At 41.2% G+C, this 22,250-nt stretch overlaps 1 protein-coding gene across 2 annotated transcripts; it reads right to left on the reverse strand.

The window, feature by feature from the left end:
• Nucleotides 1–317: 317 nt before the first annotated feature.
• Nucleotides 318–21,233, reverse strand: sdcbp2 (syndecan binding protein (syntenin) 2). Of its 2 annotated transcripts, none has more exons than XM_072656356.1 (9): nt 21,087–21,233; nt 11,907–11,958; nt 11,495–11,585; nt 7,590–7,690; nt 5,027–5,182; nt 4,692–4,867; nt 3,689–3,860; nt 3,144–3,235; nt 318–1,130 (listed from the first exon to the last, which is right to left on the reverse strand). In XM_072656356.1, exons 2-9 carry the CDS (start codon nt 11,955–11,957, stop codon nt 1,076–1,078), a joined length of 894 nt encoding a protein of 297 aa, XP_072512457.1. In that variant the 5' UTR covers nt 11,958; nt 21,087–21,233; the 3' UTR covers nt 318–1,075. The 2 variants fall into 2 exon arrangements, with proteins under 2 accessions (XP_072512457.1, XP_072512456.1); XM_072656355.1 differs by having other exon boundaries at nt 5,027–5,185; nt 21,087–21,231.
• Between the last annotated feature and the right edge of the window lie 1,017 nt (nt 21,234–22,250).

Here is a 22,250-nt window from a genome sequence, read left to right on the forward strand (position 1 = left end):
AACACCCCAGTAGGGAAGTGTATTCAAGTCTGTTCACATTATCAGTGAGAGAATATACAGTTGTAAATCAGTTCTTTTACTAGCAATAGTAGAGTGTACAGTCATCACTGTTCATAGCTAATACTCATTTTTCACTCACTGCTCTGTATAAACCAAAAGCTCTATATTAAACAGCATGGTAAATATTCAGCCTCTCTTCTGTTGTTGTTCTTTCTTTATTTTACTGCTTTTCACTGTTTACAAATGACCTGCAATACTCAAAACTAGACCATTAATATCCATAATATACCACCTCATAGCACTCTGCATCACCAGTGTGATTTTTATTTTTTATTTTTTAATAATAATTACAGTATCTTGAGGCTACATTCGTATAGAAATGTGTAAGGGTCAATGAATTTACAAGAAGATGGCAGAACATGTTATCAAAGATGATATTGTTTTAAAAGCACAAGTTCAGATAAAATATATGTGAATTATGGGATTGATATGCTGTGGAGAAAAAAAAAAGAAATCAGTTTGACCCTGTATAAAGTCTGGCAGCGCAAGCCCATCTTGGCACATAGGCGTTATCTTCCGAAATTCTAAAAAGGGAGACTGTGGTCACCTGTGCATAGTAGGAGACACCAAAAAAGAAAAAAGTCCAAAAGTCTTGGAGAATTATAAATCAATGCCCGCAATCCTTTTTTTTTCCATTCCTTGGAAGCCCTGGAGCAAACGCCTGTCTCTTATTTCTTTGTCCTCTAACTAATCTAAAAAAAGGTGCAGTGTTAAAAGTAAAACTCTTAGACTGTAATACTCGGAACAGTGATGGATTATTATCATCATTACATATAAAAGACAACAATTAAACAATGGCAACTGCGACAAGGAAGATAGAAAAAATGAACTAGATATACAAGAATGTTCGACACCTATAGTAGAAAAAAGGCATTTTTTCTTATAATGTTATAAATGAGTGTGATTGAAGAGGATTATCTGCTCAGCAACACACACCCCCATGTGGCAGAAGGGTCCAATGGATAGGCTGGAGATTGTAGGCATTCTGGAAAGGGGGCAGCGCTATGTGAGAGGCTCAGACCTCAGGCACGGAGTGGTCCATGGCTGACCTCAGCAGGCCGCTCGACATCCTGCAGATAGACAGAATGACGGGACTTGTGATTTCTCTTTCATTTGATCAAATATTAAACCGAACACTTTGAAAACATCTAACCAACATACTGTTTCTTAGCACAAGCTAGGTTTGAGGTAGAGAGCTGCATGATCAAACTCCTTTTGCTTTGAGCTCTGCTGCCATATTTTTGATGAATGTGGTTCTTTATTCCACTCACTGCTGGTTCTCACCTCTAGTGCCCCGCTGATGAATTCTATGAGAGCGAAAAGCCTCCCAAACTCCTTGAGCCTTTTTAGAAAATCCACTGTCAAAGCTGCCACTACATTGTCCTAAATCTCAGACTGGGGCTTTAAATGAAAGGTTCTGAACATTCCTAGATCCAGTAGTGATTTCCAACACGGAGTCAGCAGCACATTAAATCAGGGGCATTGTTTTCTTTAGCTGTATTTTTCCTGATATACAGGGGAGGCTACCAAGAATCCACAGCTTTGCAAAACAGTTTCCATTAGTTTAAAGCTTATACATGAGGCCATTAAGGGCTTTTTTACATTCCCATAATACAGTAGTCTGTACCCAGGACTGATTCCGGGCTCATTTGGAGGAGGGGCTCATTATCGCTGGTTTGCTTTTACACAGAGGAATTCCATATGAACCATAGATCAACTACGCAATTTCTAATGTCACTGTTCTACATGCCTTTTTGCTAAATAGTAGGGCCTTGGTTCATGAGTGTATTGCTTTTTGCAAGGAGCCGTTCTTGGGGAAGGTTTTGCAATAAGTCAAAGTAGTCACATGTAAATTTTAACCAAATCACGCGAACTCCCACACACCATCGGGGGTGGATATACAGTGGGGAAAAAAATATTTAGTCAGTCACCAATTGTGCAAGTTCTCCCACTTAAAAAAATGAAAGAGGCCTGTAATTGACATCATAGGTAGACCTGAACTATGAGAGACAAAATGAGAAAAAAGCATTTCAAGGTCCTGGAGTGGCCTAGCCAGTCTCCAGATCTCAACCCCATAGAAAACTTTTGGAGGGAGTTGAAAGTCTGTGTTGCCCACAGACAGCCCCAAAACATCACTGCTCTAGAGAAGATCTGCATGGAGGAATGGGCAAACATACCAGCAACAGTGTGTGCCAATCTTGTGAAGACTTACAGAAAACGTTTGACCTCTGTCATTGCCAACAAAGGATATATAACAAAGTATTGAGATGAACTTTTGTTATTGACCAAATACTTATTTTCCACGATTATTTGCAAATAAATACTTTAAAAATCAGACAATGGGATTTTCTGATTTTTTTTTCTCATTTCGTCTCTCATAGTTGAGGTCTACCTATGATGTCAATTACAGGCCTCTCTCATCTTTTTAAGTGGGAGAACTTGCACAATTGGTGACTTTTTTTTTTTTTTTTTTTTTAAGTTTTTCCCTGGCAGTGTTGACATTGTGTCAACATTTTATGTTGTATGGACCAACAGAAATCCTCCTAAATGACTTGGAATAAAATCTTTTTAAATTGACTTCCATTCAATGAAGGTTATTTCCTTCTCCTGTAAAGTTGCAGTTTTATAAAATAAAAGGTTTTTGTGTTACAGCAACGATATGATGTGTTCAGTACAGATCAAGGAATTCAGGGCAGAAGCTAATAAAGCATCTTTATGGTCCTTTATCTCTACCAGACTTTCTATGCCTGAGCAAACTCAAAGGACACCACTAATATCCCCATTCCACCCATTTTTCTAAATGTCTGCACAATTCAAGAAATAACTTATGTTATTTTGAATATTATTGAAAGTATTTTAAATTATATTAGTAGATATGATATTAGTATAATAGTATTTTGATTTTGATCTGAAATTTGACATTCTTATACAAATCAGCCTAGTTTTAAGAGAGAGCATGTCTCACACATCTGGACAAGACTGTTTGGGCTCATGTAAAATTGGACACCCTGTGGTCAACATGAATAATGATAATATCCGAATAAATGAGATCAAAAGGCTATGAGTGTGGTGAGTGTACTTACCTTTTAATCATGTGCTCGTAGATGATCTTGGGCATAACAGTGATGGTCATGGCAGTTGGAGATGTGGTCAGGATATCTTTAATTTGTGGGTCCTAGGAACACAATAGGCAAGAGTAGGTATTATCAAAGCATAGATTTATAGATTAGGGGCATTCAGCAGACGCACTGCTCCAGACAAACTTTAACGATCCAATCATGTCCAATCATTTGGGAATCTTGCCAAAACTCTCCTTTTGTCTTATATTTGTCTTATATTTTTGTAGTAAGCTATACCAACTGAGCAAAGCCAGCAAAGCCAAGCCGCAGCTACGTCCTTATTTAAACGTAATCACAATTGGAAGATGCTTTAACCTAGAGCACCCTACAGTTTAAATGGGTGGGAGAGGCAGTTAAATAGACTCATCCGCCACCTGGGGAGAGCAGCACGCTTATATTTTCTATAAATCCATACTACATCCAACCACCAGTCTTATTCTTTAATGTAGTTACAACTGAATGTAATTCACAAATCAGAATACTGTACAACATCAGCGCCTCTCTCTCACCTTCAGTCCAATGACATTTTGGCCATTGATCTCACAGATGTAGTGGTCAGTGAGGAGGCCGTTACGGGCAGCAGAGCCGTCCTTCACCAGAGAAGTGATGCGGCCAGACTTAAAGATAAAGCCCACATGGCCAGAGCTGTCCTTGTGCATGGTGATTGTGCGCTGGAAGGGCCTGTAAGCACAACAGTGGAAAAAAATGTCAGTTTCACACCAGGGGAATGTGAGTGGTGCATGCAGACATGACAGACAGAAGACGTGGGGTTGGTTTCACGCACTCTTTATAACTTCACATCTTTACAAGTTCTGTATTTTAATAGATTCTAAGTCTAAAGCAGCTATTAGTGCATGACTGTGGGTTCTCAATTCTCTTCATTAATCTCAAGCATGAATACAGGCAAACCTGTATATATTGGCACTTTTGAAGATCTAGATTTAGCATTAGTAGGAAAGGAGAACCCTGCAAATGTGCTGCTCATGCTGAAGATTTCCACAGGGAGGCGCCAGAGCTAGCTGTTTCCAACAGCCAAATCTGCGCAGTATTACTCATCTTGTATTGCTGGATTTTTGCCAAACCTTCTCATTAAAACTACAGAATTACTTTGTCCAAAAGAACTTCAGTACATTAGTGAGTCCTTGCTTAATCAGGTTGTGCACAATTCAATAAATGACAGATACAGAAAATAATTCAGAGTGGCTTGATGAGAAACTCAATATTCTTCAGAATTGAGTCAGAGTCAGAATTGTCCTCAGTATGAGCAATACACTTACAAATAAGCTGCCTGATGCCAGAGACATTATTTTCCAGTAGTTTTATGATGTACAGCGTGCAGTTTTTCAGAATTGCCACAATTTGACCATTTCCTCCATTACATGTGTAAGTTCACTGCTCACATTTGCTAGCAAATAAAAAAAGTCTCAAAGTTGAATTCCCCTTTAACTTCATTGTACCCTTATCTACAACAAGCTCTAGCTTCATCTGTGCAGCAGATTCAGCATAACCGACCTGTCACGGACCACCAGCTCAATGCGCTGTTCGGCTGCTGCCTTCAGAGCCTTGTGGGCCTTGTCAGTGCTCCAGCCGGCACAGTTCTGCCCATTGATTTGCAGCACTTGGTCCCCAAAACGCAGGCCAGCAAGCGCTGCGGGAGAGTTCGCCTGCACCAGCTGAATGAACACACCCTGAAGGAGGGAGGGAGAGATTGGTTTGAAACTGGTACTACAGGGCATTTACCACACTTTGGCTGTTGAAAGCATTGAGCACAGCTGTTTATTGTCTGCTACTACACCAACAGACAGGCTCAGAGTTCTGTCCCATGGTCTGTAATGAGCTTTACTCACGTTGTCGATGTCTCTCAGCCGGAGGCCAACCTTGCTGTCCTGGTCCTTGCAGAGGATGACCTCCCGCAGGCCTTGGCGGATCTCGGCCCTCCTGATTCCCACGTCAGCACCAGTCACGGGCCGCACCATGCCACCTACACCTGAGGACACTGCCACCTGCTGCAGAGAGACAGAAAGAGGGCAGGTGGGAAAGCGAGTCAGGGGGCTCAGTGTCAGAAAACCCAGGTGTCATGGTTACAGACCACAATTAAGTGATATCAACTGATTTAACTGTTTAAAAATATATTAAATCATTAGAACACTCAAGGTCAAAATGATCTCGTTAATTAACAACACGGCTGTGTTGTGATGAAGGATTTCAAGTACAAAAATTCTTTTGCTCAGGGCATTCGATGGCATTCAGTGGAGTTCAGTCATAGCCAAATAAAAGTATGGTTAGAACGCTTCTTAACCAATCAGCTTGCGTGACTGAAAATAACTGTTGCTTAAAATACACAAAAATGACAGTAGTATTGAGAGGCATCTAGCTGCAGCTTTGCAGGCTCAGCTTACAAGTTTCCGTATACGAGATCACAATGAGAATACTACCCGGAAACCTTATGTTGTAAGCTGAAGGATCTGAATGGTATTGTAGGAACTGTGGTGGTTTAGATGTATTACTTTGGCAACTGATGGTAACTGTTGTCTTGTTTGCCACCTCTCCCCTCCTACTCTGTTCCCTCCTCCTCTCACTGCCACTGTGTGGAGGAAGCGAGTGACTCACATGCCGGGCTTAACCTCTCTTTGACCCCACTGTTCTGTTTTATTGCGAAAAGACTGAAAATAAATGAGTATTTCTGCGATGTTGGGGAGGGGGGGTCCCCTGCTCTACCAAACCGTGACATTTGTGTACAGCTACACCACTATTGCTAACTATTGCTACAACCATCTAGAATAATGCTAGGTTGCACGACTGTAAAATAACCAGATTCTGAACAAAACAGTCAGAATAAAATGGACTGGAATTCTTCAATGCCTCAATGCCTTCATCAAGCTCTTACTATTTATTAATAATTAATAAGTGGTTTTAACCAAAGGAGACATATGAATCTTGGTTCCTCCCAAGGTTTCATCCTCCAAGCTTCAAGGGAGTTTTCCTTATCACCATTGCTTACTTGCAGTTGCACATTTTGATTTAGTTGCTTTTGGCTTTTTTCTGCATTTCTGTAAACCTGCTTTGTGACATCAGGTTATTAAAAAGCTCGATATAAAAAACGAACTGACTTGAGACTGGCCACATGGAAGCCTGTGAACACGTAGCCACAACACAGCACTAGGTTACTAATCTTATCATTCTCCGTTAAAACCAAGCAGCTATGACATGATTACATAACAACAGCAAATGGAAATGTAGGAGAGCAGTCAGTGCAGATGGGCAAAGCCAGAGTCCGTGTCAGTGCAAAGGCGAGCTTTGTGCCCACACACTCTCCATCTCAGTCTCGATGCACACAAATGCCCACACAAACACCCACCCACCAATGTTCGCCCATCTCTCTCTCTCTCTCTCTCTCTCTCTCTCTCTCTATGAGTCAGTCCTGTGTCCGCTCTCCTACCAAGAACACAGTACTGCATAGAATTATAGACTGCGAAGACAGCCTGTGGCCCGTTTGAGTCATCCTGCCTAAAAAACACAGACAGACCCTAAAACCACACATGCATTTACAGTCTTCTACCCCCAGCTCCATTACATTCTTATGTAGTTAGTGACTTGGCTGACATGTCTGAATGGAAAACAGCACAAGACAGAGGCAGACTGGGAAGAAATAACAGCATAAAGGCAGCTGGAAATCGGTTTTCTGTGATTGGGTTTAAATTATTTAGCTTTATAATAAACAAAAACACTGTAGGGGGATGCTCTTTTAAACACTTGCTCAAGTTGTTTCAGGAGTGTCCTGGGTAAAAAAAAAAAAAAAAAAAAAAAAAAAAAAACACGACACAGCTCGACTCAATTCTTATTTATAATAGAATTAGCTGTGGAAATACTCCTAACAAATTAGTGAATACAATCATCTAAAACCTTAAAGGCTTATTTATGATCCCTTTATGTACAACAATGAATATGTGCTTTTTAAGCGATGTAGCCACCACTGCGCACATACTTCTATGCTTCCTTTTTGTTGGCATGGATGAGGGCAGTTCAGAGTCAAAAAAGTTTCTGACAGCAACAAACTGCAACTGCAAGCAACTGTTTAAAACCTAATTTTAGGAAAATTGTCATAGTTTGAAAACACCATCATGCATTAAGTAAAAGAAAAATAATAGAATAACTACAAATTAACAAAACACTAATTGCGTGTGGGTGTTAAATGTAACTATTTGTCTACCTCTCCTCGAAGTCCAGCACCTACAGTTACCTGTACTCTATGTATTGTACTGATACATGAGGTTTCCAATAGCAAAGAAACATACTTTTGCACACTGCTGTATGTTACTGCAAAGCTGGCACACGTGCACACACACACACACACACACACACACACACACACACACACACACACACACACACACACACACACACACTTACGTTATCTGCAGCTGGGACAAGTGCCAGGTTCCTCTGCACCTCATCGCTGTTAAGACTGAGTCCCATGTACTCCCCCAGTTCCTCCAGGTTTGGGTACAGACCTGTGGGAGACATAGTATGAAGTTTCTTTAAAAACACAGAGCATAGCAAAGGCAACAGTGTATTAACTTGAATATGCAAATAATTCAAAACGACAACTGGATGTCACAGTGACTGCACACACACAATAAAACAAGCTTTAAACAAAGCTAAATCAATGCGAATGTTAATGAAACTTAGCTTTGTTTAAAGTAATGTAAATATTTTAATGTTTCAGTTTCAACAGTGCTGGTCCCTTCTTCCACCTCTGGGCCTGTAAATGTTTAGAGACAGTCTTTAGCAAGGACTTCCTGGCTTTATGTTCCTGGGCCCCCGCCTACCACTAGCCAACATGAGCTCAGATAGGAAAATATCTGCCTCGGCTTTTCCACTGCCGTACAACATGAAGCTTTAAATGGGAGAGCAGAGGCCACCATTCTGACCAAACACAATTCTACGGACCTGCTCATTGGGCTAGGGCGTGTAAAGGAGTACGGAAAAAGCACACACAAATACAGCTTAAGTAAACATACACATTTATGGGAAGAACGAAAACACGAGCCATGGAATGTGCCAAACAGCCAGCCAGTGCACTACACGCTCACTGAGCAATTTATTAGGAACACCTTTTACACCCATTCATTCACACAATCATGTGCCATGTATTTCAACCATCAGCATTTGGGAAATCGTGACTTGTGGCATGGTGGTTGGTGCCAGGATTGGCTGCTTTGAGTGTTTCTAGTACGTACGATCTGCTGGGGTGTTCAGCACAACAGTGTCTAGAGTTGTCTCAGAATGTTGTGATAATGGAAAAACATAACAGAACTGACAGAAACCAGATGACCACTCTGTACAATTGTCCAGGAGCAGAAAAGCATCTCAGAATACACAACATGTCAAGCTTTGAAGCGTAGGGGCTAAAAAGGCAGAGGACCACGTTGGGTTCCACTTCTGTCAGCCAAGAACACAAAGCTGAGGCTGCAGTGGACTCAGGCTTACTAAATCTGGACAGCTAAGAGACTGGAAAATCTCAATTTCTGCTGATGGTAAGGCCAAAGATTTGGCCACAAAAGCCTGTTAATGCCACAGCTTATTTGATTACTGTTGATGATAATGTGCATCCCTTCATGGCCACAATTTATAACCTACTAATGACGTAAATCCAACAGAGCACGCCTCAACATCTTGTGGAATCCATGCCATTATGAATTAAGGCTATTTTGAGAGCAAAGATAGGCCCTACCCTGTATTAGTGTGGACTTCCTAGTAAATTACTTGGTGAGTGCATTACTGGTGCATCAATGTTGTAAATAATACTGAAGTCTTTGGTTTCAAAATCGGTCACTTTTTTTTTGGTGTCCAGTGAAATATGCTGCTACACATGCGCATTATGCACATTTCTGGGCCACATAATGATTAGTTTGGTATTAGCGATATATTTGAGAATTGCTTTATGTTGTGTTATATTAACACCATTATGTATTTAGCATGTTTGCCACATTGCTGTTCATATTTGTTGTGCAGAATCAATTTCACTAGCATTTTAAACAGGAAATATGGCGTATTAAATGACTAAACAAATAATGCCGGATGTCTGATGTGAATAATTGACATACAGACGAAAACAGAGTGGTATGCAACAATTTTTATGACGAGAATCTTACACCATCTTGCAATGAACAAAAAAAAATGTATGTAAAAAGCTTGAACATACAGTTTATTATGGTTTTAAATGTCATTCTTAAAGCCAAAATGTGGCTTATTCCATCAACAAGCTTCAGCTTTCAACTGCTCTTCTTCCTTCCAGAGACCGCTTTTCATCGAGTGAACTATACTCTTCTAAATTGGCTGTGTCTCAGTAATACGGACACACTTCTGCATGGTTGTGAAGCAGGACTTCACAGGACTTCTCCTCGAGTCTGTCTGGGATAAAGCACTGCACCATTCTATAGGTTATACAGCCTCTGCACACACTAAAAACTTCCCAAATAGCTTTCCCCACAGGACCATCAAGAACAAATACTACTATTACTACTCACCCCCCCACCCCTCCTCCCCAAGTGTGTTGTCTCGGTTTTATTTGACCTGAAGCTCAATCTCACCCAATCTTATTACAATTCCCTAACTGTAACACACTGCCAGACACCGGAGAGCCTCCGAGACCTCTCTGAGTGGACCGTGGCCAAAGTATTAATGGCAGTGAATCAATCACTCCAGGAAACTGGTGTGCTTAGGGTGGAAACCAACGGGAGGAGTGCAGAGGGTAGGAGAAGGTTGTTGCAGGAAAGGAGTGAGAGAACAGGCATAGGTCAAAGTAAGAGAGAGTGAGCAAAGAGAGTAAGAGACTCAAGCGGAAATGGTGACATCGCCGCTGGTTCGCAGCTCAGCCAAGACCTCCGCCTGCTGCTCTTTTCTTTCCCCCTTCTTTCCCGTCCAAAGGCCCTAGCCCACCAACACCATCGCAAGCCCGAAAAGCAGTCCCTCCCTCGCTCATACGTGGTGCCAGCAAGGAGGTCGCCATGACTACGCAAAATTACTTTGGCTGACAGTAAACAAAAGCCCCTCGGGCCCTGAGGGCAGCCAATCCTGCAGGAGCATGGGAGAGAAGTGAACACCAATAGAAAGAGAGAGCGAGTGAGGGAGAGGGGAGAGAATGACAAAGCAAGGAGAAAGCAAAAGGGGAAGCTTCAGAGAGATTTGGAGAAGAAAGAGTAAACCCATGACTTGTAGGCATGAAAGAAAGTTTCAAAAACTGGGTGCCTTCCATTAAAGAAAAGATGATTTCATGCCTCCACTGGAAGCAGTTTTCTTCTTAAACAAACTACACCCTTAAAAGGTGCCATCGAATGGAAAACTGTATTTCTGCATGATTGAATAATGAGTGTTCAATACATGGAGGTACTGGACTACCTTAGCTCATGAACAAACTAGAGCCTCCACATATTTGAAGGGAAAGCACTGCATAAGAAAGACAAACCCATGGAGAAAGCAAGTGATAATAGCATGCTAGGCTAAAAGCTAAGCTAAGCCTAGTCGATCAGCTACAATCTCAAGATAACCGCACCTAGAGGACACAGAGAGGACAGCAACACTGTGTATATAGACTGGGAAATAATTACAAAAAGTAATTACAATTACATCTTAGCTGTTACAATGTTAGACTATGCTATGCTACATGGCTCCTGTGAGCAGTCACAGTGCTGTAAACAGTGCTTTTTTTCTCTGAGGCAAAGTAACAGGGTTGTAAATAGCCTTGCAAAACCACATCTAAGCATAAACTTATGCTATAATATTCTCTGAATGCTTATTAAAAGTTCATTGTTCATACTTTCTTCAAATCCTTACGCTCCATCCACTTTGTTTCTTAAAATCGTCCATTTATTTTGATCCTAGCCTTCACACTTTCTCTTGCCTCTCATTTTCTCTTTTGAGTGAATTTTTACTCATGGGACCGAAGCATGCACACTCGGCTTGCTCCAAAGTGAGGAAAAAAGGAAAGTGTGTAGAGAGAAAGAAAGCAGGAGACTTGTGCATTTTAAGGCGAGAGGGTCCCAGAGCTCCCAAGGCATGCCTTAATCTGTTATCGTACAACCGCAGCACTGCCTTGTCGAAGCTTTCATCTCAGGGCCTCACTCAGCCCACACAAAATGAAAGCAGCACAAAAGAGGAAGGGGAGGAGGGTCAGAGGATTTTGGGGGAAGGAGAAAAAAAAAAAAAAAAAAAACAACACACTACACACCACCCACACCCACACACACACACACACGGCAGACGTGCAGTCATCTGGATTCTTGGGAAGTGAAGTGAAAGAGCCTAGGACTCACTTGAGCTCGGCATGCTCTGCGTGACTGGCTGGTATGCACCCTCGGTGATGGCCGGGGCAGAGGAGGCAGACTGGGCAAACTGGGACTGTGCCTGCAGGAGAGAAGGGAGAAAGCACCTTGAAGAAACAGCATATACAGCGGGATAGCAACAACTGAGGGATAGTAAACAACAATTAGGGAAAAATACATTATCAAATACAACACATACATTTACATAATGCTATTTATCAACACTTGACTCTTGACTTGAATTTTGGACAGGCATGTCCCTGATAAACTAACCCAAACTTATCTAGGCTTATACTGTCATCTAACTTTTCATATTAGTGATAGAAATTTCAGTCATTGTTTAAAATCAATAAATAAATAAAAAGAAAAGAAAAGAAAAGAATATTCCATAACATAAGCTTACCCTCATGACCTTGTCTACCTTCAGGTCCTCCAGTGACGGATACAGAGACATCCTGGGGGTGGGGGGGAAGGGGAAAGATAATGTCAGTTGCAAAACAGGGAAGGGATGCAAGTAAAATGCTATCAGGCCTCTTCTGAATGTATCTTCTTCATAAAAGGCCCAGGCTTAAACAGTCTTATGTAGTAAGTTTGAGTAGTCAAAAGTATGATCCCTTACTCCAAGGGTGTGTTTATACTTGTAGTTCAGTTCCCTTGGTCCGGACTAAACAAGAAAATGATGCATGGTTACATGTTAGTCCTGGTTTGGTTTGTGTGGTATGGTGCCATGTATGGTGCACGTATGGCAGAAGGCTGCAAGAAGAGATTTGCATAAGGCAGGTATGTCCGCGGTCCTGTGCGATCCACGCAATAACTAGCAGGAAAACCATTTTTTCTAATGGTGACTAGTTGACAAACTGTTTGAAACACTGTAGTGTGGATGTGTGTGGTTTGGGACACAGCCCCACTAAACTAAGGCATCAGACAGAAGAAGTTAAAGCACAGAAACCTGGGCAGGTCTGCACCGAGATTTACCCGTGGTTAAGTGGGCAGATGCAGACCAAAGTGCACAGGTTTAAACACATCCTAAGACACTTATTTTAGGAGCTTTCAATAAAAGCAGTTGATTTTTTTTTTTGTTTTTAAGAGTAAACAAATCAGATCTGTAAATAATGCTGGTTTAAAATAATGGCATTGTGCCAACACTATTTTAGAGCAAACACCTTCCTACATAAACAAGCAGTTTACTCAGTGAGCAACTGACAGTAGTAAATGTGTGCTTCAGGTTCTTAAGGCCTACCACCGGGTAATGCTTATATCCAAACCTGATTTAGCACCCCGAGTCCAGCCAGTCAATCACTTTAAAAGCATCCGAAGATAAGAGTCAAGACAACCGGATATTTCTCCAACTTCAACTTCTGGAAACCCATTAACAACCATTAAAGAGAGAGGCATTTTTAATACGCAATTAGAAGAGAGCCCAGCAGATCAGCTCTACTGTTTGGACACCATGCCAGCTGGCTGTGTAGCCACTCATATACAGATCAGAGCACTGACTCTCTATCAGACATAAACAACAAGGCTCCACTTTCTGCACAGATTTCTTCACACACATAGGCCTTATGATTTTATCAGACACATCCCGCGGGCGTTTGGTTTACTGTAAAATGTAGCAGTCATGTTGTGAGCCATCCCACCTGTGACACCATCTGTGTACCAGAGAAACTAAAAACAGCAACACTACAAGCTACCTATTAACACTGCTTTTCTCATTACATCTGCTACACACTCCGGTGTACCAGGCATAATTACAGCCGTAGAGCAGTTAAAGATGCCATTTCAGGAGGGCCCTTGAGCGGTCCAGCAGAATAAGGCGCTGCCACTATGAGCAGAGGATCGCTAGTTCGAACCCTGGTAATGTTGCTAGCCCAAAGGGGGGAAATTGGCCTTGTACTGAGATCCTGTGTTGCAGTGTGTAGTTAGCTAGCTGAAGAGATGGTAAAACTAGTCAGCTAGGGTTAGCTTTGAGTTTCCTCGTCTGCCTCTCTAAGGACACCAGCACAGGAAATGTCGCAGTCATGAGGCCTGGTTGACACAGCAACCAGTTTTCCCATAACTAGCAGAGTCAAGTCAAGAGGGGACGTTCTGCTTTTCAATACTCCAAGAATCAACATCATCAAATTCTCCTGAAGTGGCTGTTGTGTTTGTCTGCACAGCAGCTTTACTTGTCCAGAGACTAGTGGGCTGGGTGTATGTACATTTTGGGGGCTATTTATATTTATTAAAAAAAATAAAAAGTCTGTTAGATAACAGTTCTGGGGGTTGGGAATTGGCCCACAACGGTCACGTCCTTGTACCAAACATTCATTATTCAAGTATGCTGAAGTAAATAGTTTTCTATTGTAGGGTACATTTAGGAACAAGATTAAGCCTAATTAACTCAGTTTCTCTCATGAGACAAGCCTCGCAAAGCCAAAACCAACTGACCGTAGTCTTAACTACTTTGTATTTGCTGCATTGCATGTAGTGTTTGTTGGAAATTTGCAACCACATTAGTATTTTCCAAGGACCTCTCAGGCATACTTTTTCCACTGATGACACTTAACACACTGTAAGTCAATAGGTTTGCTGTTGCTGCTCGGTACGTCACACTGACTGCATTAGCTTGATTGTGTATAAAATACACAGCCAGAGACTACACACAGGAGTTGAGATGGAAACTTTTATGGGTTTCAGTATTTATGCAGTTAGTTTTCTCCTTTAAGAAAAACCAAACTCAAACATACACACAAAAATGACACCATATAGGCTTGATGGTTTTGATCCCCAGAGATGCCACAGTCATCTGCGTCTGGGAGCCCCAGAGAACATAACTGGCCTCATTGTCTCCCCCCCAACAAGTCAGCTGACGTAACAGAAGACAATTACTGACCGTGACTGTTCTCCTCCAAGCGTGTTCAGCCGTCCAATAGTTTATTTGCTGCCTAATGTAATTGCACACCTTGCCAGATGCCACTGTAGATGAAGATAATCAATGTTTTCCACTTTACCCTAATGTACTAATGTTATGGCTGCTCAGTGTATATGCACACTGGCATTTGTGGCAACTCTGGTTTTACAAGCTCTAGTGCAAAAGCAGTTGGATATGGTGATCTACAGTCATGGTAGCACAACAAAAGGACAAGTTAAGATGCCTGAGGCACTCTCATCCAAAACACAGTGACACATACAGTGTGGAATGCAGCACAGAGTTAAGGATCAACTTTAAACTATGGAGAAAAAAAAAAAAAAACATAGAAAAAAGAACATCTACTTCTTCTAGTATGATTCAGCCCTCCCTTCCAAATGGATTTGCAACAGGAGGTAGAAGTAATCACAAATCCATCACACAGAGAGATAAACAGAGGGAGACTAAATGTAAAGGCGAACCTGGGAAAAGGCAAGTTACAGTGGCATACGTCATTCCTAGCACATGACTGTAATGAGTAACACACTTCAGGAGCAACAGGAGTGTCTCTCAGTGTTACCCACTGTACACTAGCTTGGGTCAATAAGATAAAACATAAACCGTGCAATAAAACATGCAATAAAGATAAAAAAAAAACTGCTAATAATTATACACTATATAATATTCATCAGCCCTCTTTTGGCATTTTGTAACCAGTTCGCTCTCTTACATCATCATACTCCACGCTCACAAAATCACAGACCAAACACAAAGCTCGGCACACCTTGGAATGACCGGGTTCAACATTAAAGTTGCCTGCAATGGAAAAATCCAGCTACCAAGACCTTATCACATAGGCCTCACATATACGCCTGAATAAAACATAGGGATACTTCCTTATCACGATTACTGACATGTGAGAATAGGTCACGGGGTGTAAAACGGCGCAAAGGGAAGCAGGAACATAGAAGAGATATAGAAAGGAGACTCCTGATCCAACCTAAATCCTGACCATTGAACACTACAAACAGTGGAGAAAATAAGAGCTTCTTAAATGTGTAGTGCTAGTCAGAACTACAAACTGTGGGCTTTCAATGCAGCCTAATAAAAGAGTTTTGGCCTCCTGCAGGGTTGGGAGCGATATCAACGAAATTATACCGTGGTATACGGTATTACCGGGGGCGAAGGGTAAAACACTCAAATACTGAAAAATGATCAATAATACAAAGTTCAGTTCGCTCCCGTTAAATCATCAGTCTGACAACGACTGCAAACTGAATCAGGAGAGAGAAGCTGGTTAGCATTAGCTTAGTTAGCAGGGTAACAATCTGAAAATTCACGTCTGACTGACAGAAAATCCACTTACAAATGTTTATATATATATATATATATATATATATATATATATATATATATATATATATATATATATAAACATTTGTAAGTGTAATACATACATACACACACACAATATATATATATATATATATATATATATATATATATATATATATATATATACACACATATATATACATATACACACACACACACACACACACACACACACATATATATATACATTATATTTTTTTTTTTGTATGTATGTATACACGTGTGTGTGTGTGTATATATATATATATATATATATATATATATATATATATATATATATATATATATATATATATTCCCCCATGGTTTTGGATCTGTAGACTCCCTCATTAAGCTAGAGCTAGCGATCCACAGAGTATCAGTTCAGCTGCTGTTGATCAACTGCTGAGCTACTGACAAGCGCTGACCATAAAAACTTGCCACTGGTGTTGGCAAAAACTAGCTTATTTGTCCGAGAACTAGACAGACAGATCAGAAATCAGACGCATCAGAACTTTGAAATATCGTCCTTATTTTGAGAGACCATCAACATTTTTAAATACCTGGTAAATGAAAATGCTAACGTCCCAAAGCATGACTGTTTCTGGCTAAATCAATATTTTTAAAATATGTGGACACCTGTGGACATAGCCTGGGTTCGGTACAACGGGGGTAAAAAGCATCAAAACCCCCAAATGCATAAGTCTAACCTAGGTAGACTGTAGTGTCGTATAGTCCCCCCATGAGGTAGCTGGGAGAGCCACAGTCCTCGTCCATTCCACTATTCGTTCTCCATTGCTGTGATATTATCCACCCATAGAGACCATTCAAAAGAAGCAGTGAGTCTTCTCCCTCCTGTGTGTTATTTGCACTCGCCTTAGTCAGACGCCAATCAGCTTGAGCTAATCTTAGCCATGCTTGAAACTTTCCAGGTGGAACATGCACTTGGAAACTTCGCTATAAGTTTATGTTCATGAACATTATTAAATAGGTAAGTATTCACTGTACAGCTGCATGCACTGACCCGTAACAGCCACTCAAATATTGGACAAATTTTGGTCGAATACACGTTCTGCTTCACCCCAATTAAAAGGTGTTCAGACATTTGGATGTGCAGTGAAGTCAGTAAACGGACAGTGTTCAGGTCAACCACATTTGTCACTCTAAAAGCTCACTAGAGTAAACAGTGGCTTTTGACACACCTAAAAGAACGGATGTGTCTCTGACTGAATTAGTCTAATTTTAAGTCTAAATGAAGGGAAAAAATAAATCAGACCAAATTAGACTCCTGACGACGACGCCACAAAAAAAATCCTCTAGAACGTTGTTGGCTTCGAGTATGAACTGATGAAGCAAATGCATAGCCAACTGACTAATAACCTATATGCCTATATACAGTACAGTCATAATAAAGGTGATTATTCAGCACATTATTAGCAGTCGTTTCATTTCGAGTACAGTGTGTAAGAGTAAATACACAGTCAAAGCAGTTGTTGTTTAAGTTCCTAGAGCCTGCACCATTGCTTAGGATGCTACATACTCTTTCAGGCCTCTCCACACACATAACGAAAAGAAAAGAAAAAAACACCCAAAAACACTCTCCCACACACTCATGAATAATCTCCCTCAAAGCCGCCTAAGCAGAACAACTTTCCTCCCACATGGCAATCCTATCCACACAATACATCACAATACTGCTGTCAAAATGAATTCCCATTCCAAGAATATATAATTCAACATGACCAGAGTTAGAACTGCCAGCAGTGAGTCTTGTGCGCAGGATTACCAGGTCTGTTATGCACTTTGTCCTTCATTAATAAACATAAGTTTTTAGCGGTGGTGCTTCTTGGTGGATTTGAGCTCTGACTGAATAATTCTGCACAGAACCAAACAACTCATTTGTTAAACCATGTGAGAGAAGACCAGCATCACAAGGAGAGGGGGCGGTGATCTGATCTGACCTGACCTGACCACCCACATTAGGGTCACCCACATGACTTGGTATCGGATATGTATCAGTCATAAAGTGATATTTGAAACTGCCAATATGTATCTGATTTAGGATCACATGTAAAAGTGGCTGAGAATAAATCAGAAAAGATTAGATGCGTCCCCACAAAACAGATTTTAGGGAAGAATTTGCGGTTCCAAATACAGCCTCTTTCATGTTCTAGAGGGACTGTGGCTACTAAACTAAGAGTTGGATGCCAAAATCTGATCTGAGTATTGGCTAGGAGGATTCATTTTTGTTTTTTTTGTTTTTTTTTAATGAGACTCAGTTGCTACTCGATGGATTAAAATATGCCTGAATCGAGCCCAATCCCAAACCACTAGATCAGACGAGGACTCCTAGAATGCTACCAAAACCAAGACCTGGCTTCAAAAGTTGACTGAATTTAACACAGAACTTTTACAGCTTAAATAGCATTTGTTTGTAACTCTGTCAATGACAAACTTAATTAAATAAAAATTAAATAAAAGCTTATTTAAATAATAATAATAATAATAAAATAGTAAAAGTAATAAACTTCCATTACTTTGAGCAACTCTGCTAGTAAGAGAACCTCATGAATTACAGCCCTACGGTCCTAGTGTTCACATTTCTGCAAACACATTGAGCTTTTTTATTTACATTTCACTAAACTCCACCACCAGAGCCCCCAAAAACACCAGCAAACTACGACAATAACAGCACTTTACATTTCAACATTACGCACGGCCTCCAGGTCAGGTCAAGTTTATTTTCTGTGGGTGTGAAGAACGACACATTTGTGTGTGAAACTACATACGCAGAATATGTGTGTTTTTTTCCTGGAAGGTCTGTGAGGGCCAGTGAGTCAGCTACTGCCAACACAATCAACCTTTTCTGTTTAAAATAATCATCAAATTTCTATATTATACTGTATAAACACTTGTATACCCCCTGCTAAACACTTGCAACCACCATCATTCATCAGAACAACTACGTGCACTCTGCTGAATGGACAAACACAGTGGATCTTCACAAATGCTCAACTATCATGCACTGCCGTGTCTCTAAGAGAGATGTATGCTTTCATTGTCTGGGGCCAGAGAGTTCTCTACAGTTGACAAGTACACCATTATCACCAATGACTCGCCTTGGGAGACAGTTAGGACTCATTTCGTTACACAGTCCCTACAAGGCACATGAGAATCAGACTAATATTGATACACATTTGTTATAATTATGTATTTATTTATTTATTGCCGGCTTTGTCACTCTACTTGTCCCGCAGTTTTTGAGATCGTTACTGATCGCTACTTTTTTTTTTTAACCCTAAGAACGAATGGGGTGCAAAACATGTGCACCCTGCAAATGTCACGATAATACAAACACACTAGTAGCACTCAACCATCAACCTGGGGCACACCAGGAACCACTTGCGACACCCGAGATACCATAGTAACTGCCTAGCAACCACCTAGCAACACCATGGCAACCATCTGAAATACCATAGCAATCACCTTGCAACAGAATAACATCCATCTAGCAAGCACTCAAGCACACGCCACAGAAACTGCCCGGAAGTGGGAACCACTTCTGCAGTGTAACTCTTCAGGAAATGCCTTTTTCTACTCAAGCATCTTATCTCTTCTTATACAGCCCGATCTCTGACACCCCAGCAAACACTGTCCACCTACTGCAGTGTAGTGGGTGGGTCCTCAGTCCTCAGCATGGGCCAAACTGAGCTATAGCCATTTCAGTGAGGCTGAATGAGTGCTAAGCATGACAAATGGCTCTCCCCTGGCAACGGTCTGTGTCTAAGAAAGCAGGCCAAAGAACAACCTATGGAGCGGCTCCCCACTGACAGTGGCATCGCAGTGGACGCGATTTAGCCCATTTTAGTATTTTATTATTTGATTTATTATTGAAGTCCTTTAACCACACCGTAAACTAATAAATAACAGCAGTGAGTCACATGCATGTGTCAATAGTCAGTCAGCTGTCCAGCGTCACTGGATCAGATGACGTCGTTGAGGGGAAATCCCCTTCACTCCTTTCTTTAAGCTCCTAAAAAAAATCGATCCGCTTGGGAAGCTAAGCCCACGTTTCAGGCTTATTGCCTTGTAATTCGTATTCTCTCTGGCTTAGACAGGCAGTCATCTGATGAAATGGGTGCATTTACAGCACTACTGGCGAAATATAATTGTGTAGAGCGAGTATAATGTGGTTTAAAGGCTAGATTTAGTCACTCTAGCAGATAGCTAGCTAGCTAGCTAGATAGATAGATAGATAGATAGATACTTTGCACCAGTTCCAGAGCAGTTTCCGTTGTCAGATATCAAAAAAATCAAAACAAACACTGTTGCTAAACATGGCTAAGCGTTAGTCATAAAAATAAGCTCTATTATATATAGTTTTAAGCCTATAATTAAAAAGAAAAAGGCACCGACTACACATTTAAGCCTTATTTCAGCCGCAGCTGTTATTAGTTACATAGCACTGACCGTGTACAGATAACAGTTAGGTATGAGTAAAGGTGGCACATCCAGGTCCGGAAGGTAAAAATCCACCCCAGGATTTTGTTCCAACTGCCGCGGCTGCCGACCAGGCAGTTGGAACAAAATCCTGGGGTGGATTTTTACCTTCCGGACCTGGATGTGCCACTTCTAGCTATGAGAGATTGCCATACATATCTATAAAAATCCAACTCAAAACTCTAGCTAGTTAACTATCATATCTAACGTCAAATAATTTCGGATAATCCCAATACATTCCTATCCCTTCAGCTAGTTAGATAGCTAAGGTTCTTCGTTTTCTAGCCAGTTCGCTGCTAGCTAACTAGTGCTAGCCTTAGCTAGCTCCATTGGCTGGGATGGAAACACAGCCCTATTTCTAGCTTGTTTTCTTTAACGTTAGCTGGCTAGATATAGATGACGACTCTCGCTGCAGTACTATCTAAAGCTAGTTAGCTATTATATATGCTTCTCAGAAAGTCTTAGCATAAATAACTACCTGAATAAGTCGATTATTGAGGGAGGACATCGACAGTTATCGAAAAGACCCATCGCCAAAGCAACTTTTTTCTTCGTGCGCATGTTATCGGTAGCTAGCTAGCACTATAATAATTGCTGTAGCTATTTCCAGAATTATTTTCTAATTTATTACTATTATTATTACTATTACTATCAAGAAGCTGGTTGACGTTAGCTAGCTAGTTTAACGATGTAAACTTAGTGCTAGCCAGGATCAGTTAGGGTAGCTGTGCTAGGTTATCGTTGGCTGAATAACGTTAATGTAAACCGCCCCGATCTTTATGAGACTCATAAGATTTATTAGCCAATAACATCAGATCTTACCTGTGTAATCCTGGAAGTGCGACTTCGGGAAGAAACGGAGACGGGAATGGAGTTTAACGCGTTAGGCAGAGCAGACAAAGCCTGTTTCACTTTTCGCTCCCCGCTGAGGAAACTGAACTGAGCGACTCTCTGAGAAATGGAAGTCAACCGCTAGCTTCCTGTTCATTACGTGACGTGCTTGTTGACTGCCCACATCCCATCAGCTGAGCAGCTCAAAGAAGTCCATTACTCACGTATGATTATTATTATTATACACCTAAAAGCATGGCATACACGGAGCAAGGAAGAGTCTACAGAGCTACAGACTGAGCTCAGTGCCATGTTGACACCGTTTCCAGGTCCAGTGCCGCGACTTCGCCACTCCAACGGATCCTAAGACGCACCTTAACTCACTTTTTGGACAAAAGTATTGGGACACATGCTCATTTTATTCTGCTTTTGGAGTTTGCTGTTGGGGTAACTGCCTCTAGTGTCCTGGGAAGGCTTTTGGAGCACTGATATGAGGATTTGGTTGCATTAGTAAGGTCAGGATCCTCCTACCTTATCTCCAACTCCCCAACTCATCCCAAAAGTATTGGATGGAGCACCGGCCATCATTCCAGAGAACACAGTTCTACTGCTCCACAGCTCAAAGCTGGGGGGCTTCATACCCTTCTAGACTTAATCCCTCTATGGCCAAGTTCATCATGGAATTTTAACACCATGTACAGAGCAATATAAACATCAATCAATGGAGATATTTATTTTCCTTACATGGCAGCACATGTTTATTTTAATGTTAGGCAGAAACATTCACTGACGCAATATTCACCAATGTATTGTCTCATTGTGCAGCACAACAAATTCTGCAGAGGGGTTGGACCCGGACACCCTCAGCAAAAAAGTTCTGAAAAAGGTTCCTTGACTTGGAACAACAGTGGATCCCTTTCGTGGCGTTATAGAACAATGGTTCAGAGGAAATCCCCCCCCCAGTTTGTGGACACCTGCGTTTCCAATGTTTCATGCAAAAATTGCCGCTTAGGCCGCAGAACCAGCCTCTACTCTTCTAGGAAAGTTTTTCAACTAGTGTTCGGATCATTATCACTCCAGGGAACACAAGTCTGCTGCTCTACAGAGGCTTTACAGCCCTCTAGGCAATGCTTGGGAATAGAATGGGACTCCCAT

This window comes from Salminus brasiliensis, chromosome 14, assembly GCF_030463535.1.
Source record: "Salminus brasiliensis chromosome 14, fSalBra1.hap2, whole genome shotgun sequence".
NCBI lineage: Eukaryota > Metazoa > Chordata > Actinopteri > Characiformes > Bryconidae > Salminus > Salminus brasiliensis.

What these genes read in the sequence shown, in the direction of transcription:
- sdcbp2 (XM_072656355.1), bottom strand. Translation starts at nt 11,957, where the DNA reads ATGTCTCTGTATCCGTCACTGGAGGACCTGAAGGTAGACAAGGTCATG. An exon ending in AAAATGTCATTGGACTGAAG is followed by an intron (nt 3,236 to 3,688) that starts GTGAGAGAGAGG and finishes TTGTGTTCCTAG; the next exon opens with GACCCACAAATTAAAGATAT. An exon ending in TACGAGCACATGATTAAAAG is followed by an intron (nt 1,131 to 3,143) that starts GTAAGTACACTC and finishes GTCTATCTGCAG; the next exon opens with GATGTCGAGCGGCCTGCTGA.